Raw genomic sequence first — 17,312 nt, 5'->3', positions numbered from 1 at the left:
TTTAATTTTCAGATAGTCTGTCATTTAAATTAGTTTTTAATGTTTTGCTTTAGTATCATTTTAAATTAGCTTTTAATTATATCATTTCACTATCAGGCAACGCTACACTTGATATCGGTATCGACATCAAAATCCCGGTATCGTGAGAGCCTTAGACTGATGTAGCGACTTGTGCTTCTTTTCCAGCTGTCCTAATCAATAAATTCATTCCAGGCGCTCCCGATCCGTTTGATAGCCCTTTTCCGATAAGATGCGACGTTAGAAAGGGAGTGCAGGGAGAAGAGAGAGGCACAGACTCGCGCTCAAGGGGAAGATCTCGGAGAGGCGCCTGTGTTTTTTAAAAGCAGCGTCGGAAAAGCGAGGAGATTTGAAAGGAGAGGTGGATGTGTTTGTCATCTAAGACACTGCGGAGTGACAGTTTTACATTAAAGCGGGTCATTATATTTCCCCCGCCGCCACCCGAGATGACGTTTTTACAAAGTGACAACTTTTACAGTTTGATAAATCAAATTTATGCTGAATAATGCGCGTCAGGGCTGTCAGCCGAAGCCAAGCGCCGCCAAGACACACAGGCTCCACATTCAAATTTCATCCTATTAGCATTTAATTTCTCCGTAATCCTACACACACGCGCGCTTACACGCCCGCTACCGAGAGCAATCTATATCCCTTTATAACTTCCTTACCATACAATTCGTCTTTCTTGACAATTAAGAGGGGCAAATCTAATAGCTGGGATATTGGAATTACACGCTTTTGAGCTGTGTCAAAAATACAAGTGCTGATTTCCACTGGAGCTGTCAAATCTGCAAGCCCGCATACACACACACACACACACACACACACACACACACACACTCTAAAACTTGCGCTGCAACACCAGCTATTGGTGTAACTACTCTGATCTCTCCCATACTTAAAATGTGATGATGATGCCGGAGAATTCCTTCATCATTTCCTGTAAGTTAGGTGTCGTTTCTTTAGGGGTGATTTTATTTTAATCATTTTTTTCCATAGGTGTTGGATGCTTTTGTTTCTGATGCGTTTTGTCATGGTCCAAACAAAAAACAAGCATCTCCAAAATGATAATTTTACAAGACACAACAAAAAGTTTCTTAACTTTTAACTTTTTCAACTCCTTCAGACCACCGGTGGTTCCAAAACGCACTTCGTCATATTCTTCATAACTTTCATATTTCATAAGCTACATTTAAAAGGTGGGGGTCATATGAGAGCTGTAACTGTCTTCTTTCCAGTCAAATAGATGGGTAATGTAATATTAAACCCTTATAATAAACAAAGCTGAACTCAGGTTTTTTGTCTACTGAAATTTGACCCATTTTTCCACAAATCTGGGCTATAAACTATAAACAGATGGCGTCTCTTCAGTGATCTGCTCTGTAAAATTATTTTTATAAAATAATACAAAGAGCGTGCGAAGTTTTTGGCTTTCAGCAGTAAATTGTAAGCATATAGCAATATGTGTATGATCATAAAACACATTTTCTGTTCATTTAAGAGGAGCTTTTACCAAAAAAATAAAAAATAAAATGAAAATTTACATTTATTTCATGCAGTTACTGCATAAATTGCCTTACGATTTGGGCATGTAAATTCAGATGAACAAACCAAAATACACCCTGGTGAACAAGAGGTTAATGTAAGTTAATGTAAAGAGGTTTTATGTAAAGTGATTTTTGGAGCATTTCTATTGGTCCGTTCATCATTAAATGTTCATGCAGAGCTGCCGGGTTCAAATGAAGCAGTAAAATAAAAAAAAAAGGCAAAAAAAATTGGAGATATGCGGTTTTTTGGGCAGTGACAGTTTGTTTGTTTATTTGTTTGTTTAACAATTGATTTGTTTTTTCCATGATTGCAGACGCCAGCCGAGCAGGCCAAGGTGCGACTCCAGCTGGTGCTTCAGGCTGCAGGTAGGTGACTGTCTCCTTTTCTCTGTCACTGGTCAAGTTCAACAGAACAAAAGGAACTTGGCAAAGAAAAAAAAAGAAAACCTTCCATAAACAGTATGATTAATCATTAAACAGACAACATTGAAACATCATGTAGAATCATAATGTGTGGGCCTTTAGAGAAGCTTTTTTTATGCCAGTTTAATGTGTTTTAATATTTATTTTATTTAAATTTTTTATCTTATTTTATTATTCTTTTTTTATATACATTATTTTTGCAAAACTTTTGGCAGGTCAGCCTGGTCAAATTCCATGTTCTCTGGATTTCTCTTCAGAAGTGAAAGCAGAACTGTTTACAATGCGCATATCTAGTTGTAGATTTAGCATAGCCTGCTGACCCAATGCCATTTCTGCCACAGTAAAACAAAGGCAACAGGCAGAGATAAATTAAATAGATTTTGCATTTTTATGCTCACAGTTTTCATATGTTTTGGTGATTCTGCTGTTGTGAAGCTGAAGAATGCACAGAAAATGCAATATATCACTCCTGTCGAAACAAAACCTTGTATCTCCATTTTAGCATTTTTAATTTTTTTACATAATTTTAAAAATACTTGTTCTTCTTTACATTGTGTGTAAATTTTATGAAGAGTGGAGCAAAAGAAACGACCCAAAATTACTTGGAAAAATTCTGGTTCTATTGACTTACATTAAAAGTAAAGTATGTTTTTTCCTTCTCCTGTAAAGTTACCATTTTGGAGATACGAGGTTTTGATCCAGCAGCAGCAATATAAGCCATCATCGTGTCCTACATTTAGACGCCGTGATTAGTTTTGCAGTTTCTAAACTTTGTGTTGCTCACATCGCGATGTGCGCTGGTAATAGTTGGTTCCCCCTGTTGTCTTCAGAGTGAATCTCGCACAGCTGCTCTTATAGCTCTGTTTAAGTAGCAGCATTCAGTTTAATTAACAGTGTAACTCAGCCAAGGTAAGATATTCAGCACCAGTCAGCTTTGGACATACCTACTTATTAAAGTTCTCTTCTTATTTTCTATTTTTTCCACATTTTACAGTAATAATGATGATGAGAAAGCTATAAATTAACATGTAGGAAATTATTCAGAGATCCAGACTATTCTTTATTTTAGATTCTTCAAAATAGTCCCCCCCTTGCCTTCATGAGAAGCCACCTGAGATGCTTCTCTAACAGGACTGAAGAAGATATACATGCTGAAACCTTGTTTTTGCTGAAAAGTAGTTGTTGGGAGACATTCAGTGCATTTTAAGTGTGAAAAGTTTTGGATATAGATTCATACATGGACTTCACATTTCTTGTGGTCTCGAATGAATTTTAAGCATTTAATCTTAAGCCTTTCCACATATTTGACTTGTACGGTCAGTGCAGAAAGGGCTGTAGCAATACTTGTATTTTTAGGCTCGATATGAGGTTGAGATCTGATTTGATTTATAATATTTCATGTCTTAATTCTAAAGCAGTGGCCACCAGCCATCCTTCTGGAGATCCTTACTGCAGACTTTGCTTCCTGCCTGCATCTAACATGCCACTTCCCCCTTATCTAACACTAAAGCACAGGATTCAGCCAGTCAGAGATGTGTCATGTGTGGAGGGTGATGAGGCTGGATGTAGCTGCGTGCAAACTTTAATAAAATGAAACAAATTAGATCAAACACTGAGAATGATGCTAAATAACAAACTATGAGGCTTTTAAACAAGAAACGCACAGCGCAAACCAAACACAGGGCAGACACATAACCATAGCTAGAAACAATAGGAAACACCTGGAAGAGGGAGGAGACAGGAGCTACAGACAGATGGGAATCCTAATAGGGAAGGCGGGGAAAGGGGCGGAGTATAGGAACCAAAACAAAAACACAAGGACATGACTGAAAAGCACAAGTGTTTTATTTCGCTTAGCTAACACCAGCTGGACAAGCTCCCATCATATGCACAAGAGCAGAGCTCATAATGTAACTGGTCCAGTTTTTATTCAAGCCAGTCTGATGTTTGTCCAAAGTTTGTTTGTTTGTTTGTTTGTATAATGACCAGGGCCTGACCGATATATCGATTAACATCAGTTGGCTGATGTTAAAGGGCCCATATCCTACATTTCTCTCTTATTTGTCTATAAGTCCACCTCTAAAAGCTCCCTCACAGAAAGTTATTACATAAAATGGTTATGAATTCACTGTCTGAGGTCTAAGGCATTGTTTTACAAGTCAAGTCAAGTCAGCTTTGTTGTCAGTACCACAATATGTACAGGACATACAGAGTATTGAAACTGCGTTATTCTCAGACCCCATGGTGTAGCGATAACATTAAATAGACGGTAAACAGGAAAAGTGCGAATTTAAATAGATACTAAAAAAAACACTAAACACTAATTGTAAACATAAACACTAATTGTAGAAAAATAGAATAATAAAAAAATTATATAAATCTAAGAAGGTCCTGAAATTAACACTAAAGTGACATAAGGCACATACAGTATAGTGGGTATAAATAGTGCAAATATAAACAGTAGTGCAATTAGAATGAGCTTTTTTTTGTTTTGAAATAAAATTTTGGCCTAAAACATTTTTAAAAGTTTATTCATAGCAGAGAAGTGCATGCAGGGTGCTGTAAGGGCAAAATAGACCCCAAAGAAAACTTATTTTGTCAGATTTTCCGCTATTTCACCGTCAACAGCATTCCATATAAACTCAGAAGACTCGTGTAGGTTCACTGGTGGTTTTGGATGGTAAATAAAATGTCTATATTTGTGTTGTTGTCATGGCGACCCCTGGTTCCTATCACCACCACTGTAAAGAAATCTGAACCATTTCACACCAAACCACTCTAAATCATCTCACACACTGAATTATGCAGGAATCTGTCGTCATATCAGAAATCACTCTGTTCAAAATCCATCATATTTCTGTAAACAAAACAGGAACTCCGACAACACCTTTTTTACTTTACATTATTACTGCATGAATGCTTTCCCACTCAGTTAGCACTGTAGTCCTCGTAGTTATAATATAATAAGCCTTCAGCTGCAATAAGCCTGGTATTTTATGGGGTTAATGAAGCACACATGTCTTAAAAAAGCTTATATGTATGTAAAGGGCACAAATACAGTCTGTATGAAGTAGTTTTTATAGGTTTTAATTGTGTATTTGTTTATTGTCTGTACTTCTGTGTTGTTGGTTGGTCGGTTGAATTGCACTGTTATTTAGGTCATGTTTACGGTTGAATAGGAACATATGGGATTAGTGAATAATGTGTAGGTGCGATAGAGGTGGACACTTTAGAGAAAGCACACCCACCTACTGCAGTGAGAGAGAGAGAGAGAGGGAGTGGGGTAGAAAATGAATGGAATGAATGACCCCCCATCTGGAGTCCTGTGCTCAGGAGAGTTTAGGACATCTGGGTAGAGAGAACAGAGTTAGGTGCGTTCACACACGCACTCATTAACTGTCCCTTATATCGGCGGTTCTTAGATCTAATCCCAGAAGACCCCTTTTTCCAGCTCAGTTTAGCTGCTAAATTGAATCAGGTGTGTTAATGTTGGGAATCGAGAATAGTTGCCTTCTATACGCAGACTAGAGGAAATAAAAGGATATACATAGATATACATACATAAGTACATACATTTCTGAGTATATACACAATTGTGCAAAAAAGTTTGAGCATCGTTGATCAAATTACACGTTTTGTTGATGTTATAAGTGAAAATAAGTGAACACATCCTCTATAGCAGTGGTCACCAAACCCGGTACTGGAGATATACCTTCCACATTTTACATTTATTTTTTTCCCAATATGTTACATTCAGTAAGTAAACAGTAGTTGTGCAGAAGCGTGTAGAGATGTGCAGAACTTATTTTCACTTCAGAAAATATCAACAAAAAGTAATTCAAGGCCCCCAAACTTTCGCATAAACTACTGTATGTGTATGTTGTAGAGATGGACCTTTCAGTCACAGTCAATATCTGCATTTGTAAGGAAAAGCTGCTTCTAATTCAAGCTAGGCTGTATTCACGTTTTGGTCGCCATCAAACACACAACTTTTGCCACTGATTTAAATAAGGACACAGTGCTGATGGACAATAGACACCAACACATGGCAGAGTGTGAAAATTATGCTATTTGAAGTACATCAGAGTTCAAATTTTGGGAACGTACTCTGACTTAAAAACACATTAGCCAATATAATACTGAACAGCTTACATCCAGAGCTCTACAGTCCAACTCTAAAGATTTTGAAAAAACAGCTCAAGTTCAGAGCTCTGTTGTCCAACTCTAAGGATGTAGTAGAACAGCTCATGTCCAGAGCTGTTCAGGCCAACTCTAAAGATCTAGAAAAACAATACAGGTCCAGAGCTCTACAGTCCAGCTCTAAAGATGTAGAAGAACAGCTCACATCCAGAGCTCTACAGTCCAACTCTAAAGATGTAGTAGAACAGCTAAAATCCAGAGCTGTCCAGTACAACTCTAAAGATGTAGTAGAACAGCTCATGTCCAAAGCTGTCCAGTACAACTCTAAAGATCTAAAGATCTAAAAGAACAGCTCACATCCAGACTTGTACAGCACAACTCTAAAGATTTAAAAGAACAGCACTCTACTGTCCACTTCTAAAGATCTAGAAGAATAGCTCATGTCCATAGCTCTACAGTCCAGCTCCAAATATCTAAAAGAACACCTCACATCCAGAACTCTACTGTCCAACTCTAAAGATCTAGAAGAACAGCTCATGTCCAGACCTCTACAGTCCAACTCTGAAGATCTAGAACAGCTCACGTCCAGAGCTGTACAGCACAACTCTAAAAATCTCTACAGTCCAACTCTAAAGATCTAGAAGAACAGCTCACATCCAGAGCTCTGCAGACCTTTTCAAAAAATCTAGAACAACTCTTATTCGGAGCTGTACAGTCCAACTCTAATGATCTAAAGCAGAAAGAGAGAAAGAGAAACTGTTCATCAGTTCACGCTTTACACCTTCAAATAAGAGCAACAAACCAATGCAGCTGCTGTAAAACTTTTTTCACCATGTGTCCCTGACGTATCACAGCAAGACAGCCCAACATCCACGCTCTGGGATTTACACTCCAAGATACATGAATGAAAAAAAAAAACTGCCGAGCTTTGGGGGCCTTTTTTTTTCTTTTTACATGTTGGTAGTGTGTATATCCAGTCCTGTGCTTTCTGCCACGTCTGTGAACGGAGACGGCAAGTCATATTTCATCCTGGAACGGAGAGGGAAAGTCATCTTTCATTATTTGAGTTGTATATATTCTGCCTCGCGCCATTTGAGAGCTTTGATTATGAACCAGATGTGACGGCCTGTTATTACATTTTAAAGCGCACTCCTTATGTGTGCGGCGTGTATGTGTGTGTGTGCTGTAGCCCAGCTGTCAGTTTGTACAGGAAACATATTAAAGGTACCACAAGTCATACATCATCTGTGAGCCACCCACCCATGAGCACTGCGAAACACATCCCAAACACATACGCACAGGCACCCACGCTCGCACCATAACGGATAAAGAGGGAGGGGGGTAAAGAATTAACACCAGAGTGGAGTGGAAGATAGAAAGCAACACTGTGTGTGTGTGTGTGTGTGTGTGTGTGTGTGTGTGTGTGTATATATACATTTTGTCCTTTCAAGAAAAATCAAACCATCTTGGGAGCCACAACATTTTATGTCCATTTTACCATCTTGGCTGTATATATGTCTCAGTATGTGTTAATGTTCTAGTATAGACTAAAAAATATAATATAAACAAAAACACAGACTTACTTTGCTCTACATTAAGCTTTAGGTCAGCTATTGCTGCATTTCTCGCATCTCCAGCAGGAAACCTTTCCTCAAAAGTAGAACAGTTTCTTGTAAAATGTTTCTCAACGTTCAACTTTTGACAAAACTGAAGTCACTTCTCATTCACTGGCTTTTTGTTCGAATTTTCCCGTTCCACTTTAAATAGTGCCTGAGGCGCCAGAGTGTAACTGCTGCACCATTTAAGGTGGAATAGGACAATTCCAACAAGAAGCTGGCGAATGAGAAACTGACTTCAGCTTCACAACTTTTTAGCGTTTGTCAGTTTCTCGTAGCAGATTAAACGTATCAGGAAACCACTGGAGTGATTATAAATGCAAATAAGTCCATTCGTCTCCAAATTATTGATGTTCGTCTTAAATCTTTCTCTTTGCCTTTTCGTTAACTACTAGCTAGGCCAGATTGTTTTCTGCATTTCAGGGTTAAGGGGTGAATTAGCAGATATAGGCTACATTAACTCCAGCGTTTAAGACCATTTATTGTTAAACTGTGTTGAACGATCAGCAGAGCTTTATTTTACTGTAAATAAGGATTATTTTATTTTTACCTACAAATCTAATTCTGCTGTGGAGCCACAACAGGGCAGTGAAAGAGCCACATGTTGCCGAATCATATGCTAAACAAACTTCTAAGCCTGAAGTTGAGAAACTGAAAGTGAGTCCCCTGAAAAGAATGTAAGCTGTAATAAAAGTAAAGAGTGGACATGATTAATACCTGAAAAACTGATATTATGTAAAGTTGTGGAGGCTTCTGAGTGATTTTTCTTCTTCTTACTTAATGGTCATTTTGACCAGAAATTAAATGAATTAAGGGTGGTCTCTGACTTTTGCACAGTACTATATATATGAATAAATGGATAAAAATAGTAGTCCTGATGTGAAAGAATATAAAGGCAAAAAATGTACACAGAGAAAAAAGGAATAGATGAGAGAGAGAGAGAGATGCTGACAGGTTCTCACGTTTTGCAGCTTGTGCTAATTTTCTCTGACTGGCTCGGTCCACAGTTGAGTAATTATTGTTTATACATCTCTGTGGCTGCTCTCTGATCAGCGTGGAGTCTGTAAGCATCGGCACAGTCAGCGTCTCTACTGAGTGCACTGATGTCTTACTTCATTAAAAATGGACAGAAGTACTTTGCAAAGCCAACAACAATAACAACATTAGCAGCTATCTCGAAGCTTGAATTTTGCTCATACTTTTTGTCCAGTTTTATAGATGTAATACAGTGTCAGCTACTTCAGACCTAAGCAGAAACTACTCAGTATGAACATAAAATGAATTAATATGTTAATATGTACAAAAAATGACAAAATTTAGGCTTCCAATTTCTGCTAATGCTGTTTTCAACTACAGACACGTAGCGTTACTGTCAGAAGAAAACCTCGTATCTCCATCATGTTTTTCAGTTTTTGACATAATCATTGTGTGTAAATTTCATGATGAATGGACCAAAAAAACAGCCAGAAATTACTTGGAAAGATGTCTGGTTTCTTACATTAAATATAAAGCATGTTTATTCCTTCTACTGTAAAATTACCATTTTGGAGATACGAGGTTTTATTCCGACAGCAGTGATATTTATGGAAGTCAGTTAAAGATTGATTAACAATTCAAGGTGGTTTAAGGTAAGTTTGTGATGATTTATGCAGTTAGCACTGTGCTAATTGGTGGGGTATGAGCTTCCATTACTTGTTAGCTACGTTAGCCTCACAGCTCCAGTAAAAAACTAATGAAGCAAATTTCCGACACCAAACATTTTTTGCTGAACCAAACCCTTCACACTCAACCAAGTAGGCATCATATCTGTTGGTTCCTACAGTCATTGCTTTGGAGCATCCAAGTGTTTCATTTATTTGATGAAGTTCTTGTCAAACAGTGAGCAGTTCTGCTGGTCAAGACTAGAGCAGGATCTCCAACATTATGGAACAGCTATGATACCAGCCGACACAAATGCATTGATTTAAACATTAGTTGTCAGCTGATGGTTTGCTTCACTGTCAATGAACTTTAACATGAACTTTTGTAGTTTAAAGGAGCCGTTAACCCCTTAACCCTTTAAAATCCCAGGCTTATTACATTGTAAGGCTTATTATTCAGTGTCTACATGGACTGTGATGTAAACTGGCTGCGTTATTATTATGTTATAGAAGGAATGTTCAAAGAAATAATAGTATTACCTGAACAGTCTTAATAACAGAACAGTAAGGTTATAGTTTAAGGTTTTAATAGTTTAAAGTTTAAATAGCCTTGTAACCATTTTTCAGTTTGCCGTATTGCCCACTTTTCAATTAATAGCTGTTTAAAGTCTGAATAATTGTGTAAACCATTATTTTGCCTTTTTTAATACACTTTTGGAACATTTTACTTTTCACAGTAGGTGTGACAGGGCCGTTTGCTAATAAGTTCCAGATTTTAAAATGGAAAACCTTTTTCAGAATAAAGACAGAATAAACCTTTATTTCTTTTAGTAACAGTGATGAAGTTAATCTTCGTGTTTCCATTTAGAGAAAGAAATGGTGTCGTTTTAAGGGAAATTTGATCACACGCTTTTATTAGTTGTGCTTATTAGTCACTGCTCTAAACATGTTATCCTACAGTCTGCGCAGTGTTTCAGTTTTATTAAAAGTGCTCTGCACTTTGTTACTAAATGGACACTTTATGGTCGGCCCTCGTAGCGTAATTACGCCGGCTCCACAACCAGCCGAACGCTGCTAATGTCCTGGTAATGAGAATGGCTCGGCCTGCGGAAAAGCCGGCCTCAGATGGCCAGATGTATGAGTATTAAAAGCTGTGGTGTCTCTGGATATCCTCTTTCTCAGAAGGGCCCATAAGCAGGGTTTTATGGGCCGGCAAAGAGGGAAGCCGGCAGCCCCTTTCAACCGGACTAAGGAGGGGATGTTAGCCTACAGACGCTCAGGAAGATCTGAGTAATGCACTCTCTCACACACACTTTGGCCTTTCAGTCTGTGCGTCATGAATGTTCTTCATGGATGTGGCTTCCAAACTTGGTACTGGACAGGGGAACCTTTATTGGGGAACATTAAAAATACAGTATATTGCAACATCGTTACCATTAAAGGTAACTGATTACATTGCAGCGTTACTGCCATTAAAAGTAACTTGTTATGTCACTGCCATTAGAAATAACTCATTACATTACCAGGTAATTACCATAAAAGCAACTAAATACATAACGGTATTACTGCTATTAAAATAACTTGTTACAACAATGGTTTCATTCAAAGTTACCTTTTTTCCGTTACAACATTGATGTTATTAAAGGTAACTTGAAGGATTATGACGTTACTACCATTAAAAGAAACTGGTTACGTTGTAATGTTACGTCTGTTAAAAGTAACTTGTTTATGTTACTATCATTAAAAGTAACTTGATACTTTGCATCACTGCCATTAAGAGGAACTTGTTGCATTACAACATTACTAACAAAAGTAAGTTAAAAGTAAGTTGATGTTTAACAACGTTACTACCGTTAAAAGTTGCCCTACTATGTTACTAAGTACCTCATTACATTACATCACTGCCATTAAGATGAAATTGTTACATTTCAACATTCTTGCCTGTGAAGTTGGTTGTTCATTACAATATCACTACATTTAGAAGTAAAAAATAAGTTGAGTTCCAGTGAATCATGTATTCTTACTGCTTAATAAATGCATTCATAAGGCATTATATGACATACATAATACATTATAATACCAAGCATATGATTACATGCATAGCACATTATACATAATGCATTATAATATCTGTTCAGTTACCAGTTAGCTAAATTACTCAAATTCACAAATCAAATTCAAATTCATGCTACAAATATTTTTTTTATTTTTATTTATTTATAATGATAGCAATTTTTAATTGCTTAATAGTGTTTGTGTTATGCCTGTAATTATACATACTCATAAGCAGCTATACAGGCTTATGCCAGGCAATATAAGGTATTAAGTATGCCATAAAAGCCTTATAAATGCATTTTTAAAGCATTGTGAATGCAGGATTTCTAAGAAGTGTTTACCCTAACTTGTTGCGTTGTGACGTAACTGCCATTAAAAGTAACCGTGCAACACTGATATCATTAAAAATATTTCTGTTGACCAAACTAGTACATTCACTACATTACAGCAGTGGGTTACCTGCAAAATACTTCATAAACTGCTTCTGTTTTTAACTTAAGTTACTTTAAGTTTCCCCTTTAAACTCAGGCCCCTTCAGCTGACACAAGCTTTTTTCCCCCCAGTTACACCATTTGTAATTCATTTGTAATATTTTAGGTACAGTGTGATGTATCTACCCCCCCAAGTGAGATGACAGTGGTTGTGTGAAACGTCTCTTGTCACAACAAGGACATAATAACAATAAATGGCTAAGTAGCTGAGTAACTGACATCACAGAAGAAAGTGAATTCAAAATGGGCTACACACTCAAAAATCTTGTTCTTCTGGAGTTTTTTAGTAAAGAACACTTAAGAAACCCTTTGCATGATTAAAATGTTCTATGCATCGTGAAAGGGTTCTTCAGAATGAGCTGTAGATGGTTCTATACAGCACCAAAATGGGTTTTTCTATTGTTACGATGTCAAGCTTGTAATAATAGAAAACACTTTTCAGAAAGGTTCTATATAGAACTGTCTACAACAAGTTCCCCGTCAATCTGAAGAACCCTCTCACCATGCAGTGAACCCTTTGATCATGCAAAGGATTCTTTGAGTGTTCACAGTGCTATATAGAACCATTTTCTTTACTAAATAACCCTTGGAGAACCATCACTTTTAAGTGTGTACTTCTCTCTTTACCTGGACTGTATGAATACACAGTATAAGACATTTTTCCCAGATATGAGCCCTTTAATATTGAATTTTATCAATATCATACAGCTCAATTTGGAACCTTTAGATTTGGAGAGCGTTGCTAGCTTTCTGTCTCTTTTGGCTTGGTGGGAATCGAGTTAGTTGGAGCTTTCTGGCCTTCTGAGTTCATTTCCTGAGGTGTTCTGCACTTCTGCTGTCTAATTGACTCGGATGTGTTTCTGTGAAATTGACACAGCACGCCTTTATAGGCCAATCAGTGCGACTCTGTTTGGTCTGTCGTGATGCTGTAGACGTTTAAGCGCAATTTCGGTTGTTTAGTTCTTGTTGTGTGCGAGCAGTTTTCATGCTGTTTGTCTGCAGTCGCATTTGATGAATCACATCTGCAGACGATCTCTCTGACGGAGAGGTTTGTGTACGGTCTGCCCAGTATTGGATCTGTTGTGATATTGGCCTTTGCAACACTGAGATCACAGAAGGCTGCAATATGCCAATGAGACTTCCAACCAATCAGTGTCTGTGTTTACATGCAGAAATTTTTGCCAATCCGATTGAATACATTCTGATTATAGATTAAGACTGAGGTGTTTATATCACACTCTACTCAACTATCTGATGAAAAATCTCCATATACATGCTCACTACAAGTAATCAGATCCAAAATTACACACATGTGTAGAGAACCACTTAGTGTAGACGTTACCATGACAACCAGCATCACGTGAGTCCAGTCAGAGTGAGACGAGCAGCAGTGAGCAGCGCTTGTGTTTTTAATTGCTTTAAAATGATGTCAGACTCAGGAAAACGTCCTTCACATGTCCTTATTAAAGAAGGCTGAGAGGAAGACGTCGTGTTCTGAGACACATAAGCTGGACGTCCATCCCACCGCCGTCTTTTAAAGCCCAGAGCATAAACTTTGTCTCCTCTGCAGACCAGTTTCTGCTCCGCCATGTTGAACATTATAAACTTTCACTATGACGTGATGCACATGATCAGAATGGACTTAAACTTTACGATAGGGAATGTAATCAAGTGTTTACACGGATATTATTCTTCTATTTAACGGATTATTTACAAGATCACCCACCTCGTTCAGTCAGATAGAAATTGTATTCCAAACGGCCTCAATCGGACTAGTCTATTCCGATTGAGGTGTTTACATCTTCTATTCCTATTGAGCTTTTAGTCAGATTATCAACAGATTATTCAGCTGAATGTAAACGTGGCTAGTGCTTTTTTCCTTGACCAATCATATCACCAGATGTGTTTCTGTAGGTATTTTGATGAATTGAGCCATTTATGTAATCCAGAAAAGTTATCATTTTGGCCAAAATCATGCAAACAAGAATTTAAAGTGCCAATATCATGAAAAAACAAACTTGCATCCTTTTGTTTTCCAAATAAGAGTTTAATGTAGTACGTAAATTTCACTTTGTAGTTCATACAATCTTTATATGAAAACTATCCTGCATAAGAAAAGCTAGTTTTGTGTTCATTGTTTTTGTGATCCCACAAAAACCAATACATGCATTAATATCCGCCTATTCAGCCTACATCAGTTTAGCCCCACCCACTCGCGCTGAAGACATAGAGTGTTTTAGGCTGGATTGCATTTTGAATGAGGCAGCCTTTCAAAACAGACCTCATTTACATGCAAACAAAACCAGCCTGTTTAATTCTGAGGGATAAAGAGGGGTTAGAAAATAGCCGTGTAGAAATGAATTATACGTAAACCAACACAAACATCATACAGTACTGTGCAAAAGTCAGAGACCACCTTCATTTGTGTTATTTCTAGTCAAAACAGTCATTAAGCATCAAGGGAAAGAAAACACATTTACCGAATCCTCAACAACTAATTATAATATGAGATGTTTGAGTGTTCATTGCGTCACTCTTTGCCTTTATTACAGCTCCCATTCTCTTCAGGAGACTCACTTTCAGTTCCTCAAAGAATCTGCAGACTCATCTCCAAAGTTCAGTCTTAGAAGCTGGTTGATCATTTTCTGAAGTAATCAAACACATTCAGTGATGTTGAGATCTGGACTCTGGGGTGGTCAGTCCATTGTTCAGCTTCTTTGTTTGATGTGTCCGTCTCCTTTTCTCAGTGAGGTTCTTCTTGACAGCTACACATCCTTTCAGACCCACAGCGCTGAGTCGTCTTCTCACAGTGGAAGGATGGACAGAAACACCCGTGGATGTTTTCAGATCTGAAGCAGCTTGATTTTCTCCTCTCTCTCAAAGATGAAAGCTTTAAGTGCTGTTTATCTGATGGGGGCAGTTTTAGTGTCGACCAGGTCTTCCAGGTGGTTGTTGGGAGCCTCATTTTCTCTGTAGCTTTTAATCAGATTCCAGTTTTGGAAACTCCTGTTGTTTTTATGTTTCTCCTTGCTCATGCAATTGTTATCTTATATCTGATCTCCTTAGAAATATCTGGGTTTTTTTGAATGAGTAAATTATAGAAATAACTGACTACAGGGCGTCTCGCAGTATGTAGTAATATAATCACAATACGGGTATTTTGTCCACATTGCGCAGCTGCAGTGAGTGTGTGCTCTAGCGTCTGGACTGATGAGCTGCTGTGAAGTACCTGATTGATTTTCAGAAGCTTGTGTTTGTGGTGTCGCAGTAATGAGCTCGTCCTGTCCTCACTTGTTAGCCGTGTTTACACACTCTGTGTGCGTTTGTGGCAGTTTTTATGTTTCAGTTTGTCTTCGAATTACAGAGTCTATATTATTTACCTAACCCCTAGATAAACAAGCTGGAGCATCACTAAATAGTACTGACCCTCTCTCTCTCTCTCTCTCTCTCTCTCTCTCTCTCTCTCTCTCTCTCTCTCTCTCTCTCTCTCTCTCTCTGATAGAGCAGATGTTGGCGGGTTTTGGAATGGTAATGTTTGTGCCATGCTTTAAGCCCCCCCCCTCGCTCCTCTGTACGCCCGCCAGCCGCTTCGCTCTCTCTCCTTTTCTTCTCTATTCCCTCGCTTGCTCTTTTTTTTCCACCGAGGTCTCCGGAGATCCCTAAATCCTCACTCGGCCGCAAGGGTGTGTGTGTGTGTGTGTGTGTTGATGGACTCCGGGAGAGTGTGTGTGGAGCAGATCATCCCGCGTAAGCTGCTCAGGGCCTTTTGTGGAGGGGCCCCGGCAGCCCTGTAATGAGCTCTCAAGCTCTCTCGCTCTCTCTTGCTCTCTCTCTCTCAAGCCCTAACCCCCCCTCTAGTGGTCCTGTGTGAAAGGTGAAAGCATTGTGGTGATATGTTTATGGGTCACTTCCTATTTGGCCTTCTTTGTGCAGGCGTTTGTGTGTTCACCAACATGCAGACCCCTATGCTAACGCAAATGTACGATCACCCACCCTCGGTCAGATATAGTCGTATGGAGAAGTTTGAACAGTCCTGGTCAGATTACATGTTTTGTTGATTTTCGAAGTGTCAAGTTATCACATCTTCTAAATATGACACTTTTGAGTCATTTTTTATGCTGAGTTTAACATATTGGGACAAAATAAAACGTTTTATGCTTTATTTTTCCCAGTATGTTAAATTCAGTAAATAAACTGTAGTTGAAGATGAAAATGTGCAGAACTGTGTTCTCTCTAGAGGATATGTCAACTATTTTCACTTAGAGGATCATCAGAACTGCCCTGTGATGGACTGGTGACCTGTCTAGGGTGTCACGTGCCTTCCGCCCAGTGAGCTGGGATAGGCTCCAGCATCCCTGTGACCCAGGAGGACAAGTGGCTTAGATGAAATCATCATAACATGAAATTTGGCCAGGAGCACGCAAACTTTTGCCACTTCAGCCTACAGCAGTTTAGCCCTGCCCACTCATGCTAAAGTTATAAGGAGTGTTTGAGCCTGAGCTGCTTTTCAGGAGCCAATCAGAGCGAAGGACATTTACATATTGCTGCTGTTGGAAAACAAAACCTTCTATCTCTAAAATTATGACTTCACAGGAGAAAAAACAAACTTTATTTTTTGGGCCGTTTCTTTGTGTCCATTCATCATGTAAAAGACAACAGGTATTTATAAATTATGTAAAAATTTGAAAAACAGCTGGTTGGCTCTAGTCTGCAGATTTGTGGGTCAGAATCGACAGTTGGAGAGACAATCGATTCGCGTTTGAGGGGCGCACACTCAGATTTTTGGACTCCTGATCGCGTTTTAGACCAGTCAGAGTTTATCAAACATGTTTGATTTTTTTTTTCTTGTGTAAACTGGTCAACGACTAAATCTGAACAGATTCCTGCAACAGCCAATGAAAACTGAGAGCGCAAAAGAAGGAAATACAGCAAGTAAACAAAGAAAAATGTCGAAAAGTCACTCATGTTTGTTTATTTGGGTCTCCTAGTAACGGGAGAACGCGAGAGTTTGCGAGAGTTCGCATGAGTTTGCGTGAGTTCGCATGAGTTCAGTGAGCTCCGTTCGGTTCAGCAGCTGCTGAAAAGTCAAGTAGTGTGTGATCCCTAAACGTTTAGTGTGTGATCCCCAATATTTCAGTCGCACAGAAAAATCGAGACGCCCAGTCTTTATAATCTGTTCAGACTTTAAGAGTCGTGTAGTGAACCCAAGGCTTTAAAAGTACAGTAACAAACAGCCTGTTTAATTCTAAGCAGTAAAAAGAGGCTGGAAAACGGTCATGTGGAAATGAATTATGACTCTGTCTGCATAAACTCACACAAATAGCACAAATGTACCTCATGAGGGAGGAAAAAAAAAGACAACAAGAAAAGGGAAATGGCCTT

The 17,312-nt window shown here is 38.5% G+C and overlaps 1 protein-coding gene across 1 annotated transcript in view; it reads left to right on the top strand.

Annotated features, from left to right (window-relative positions):
* The window catches only part of rsrc1 (arginine/serine-rich coiled-coil 1), a 241,875-nt gene that overhangs the window by 110,441 nt on the left and 114,122 nt on the right, over positions 1-17,312 (top strand). Inside the window, exon 6 of the mRNA XM_036556107.1 lies at positions 1,880-1,931. Coding sequence (XP_036412000.1) covers positions 1,880-1,931 — 52 coding nt within the window. The remainder of the gene's footprint in view (positions 1-1,879; positions 1,932-17,312) is intronic.

Source organism: Colossoma macropomum, unplaced genomic scaffold, assembly GCF_904425465.1.
Source record: "Colossoma macropomum unplaced genomic scaffold, Colossoma_macropomum, whole genome shotgun sequence".
Taxonomy (NCBI): Eukaryota; Metazoa; Chordata; class Actinopteri; order Characiformes; family Serrasalmidae; genus Colossoma; species Colossoma macropomum.
Note: the sequence above shows the minus strand (reverse complement) of the source record. Positions and strands in the feature narration are given on the sequence as shown.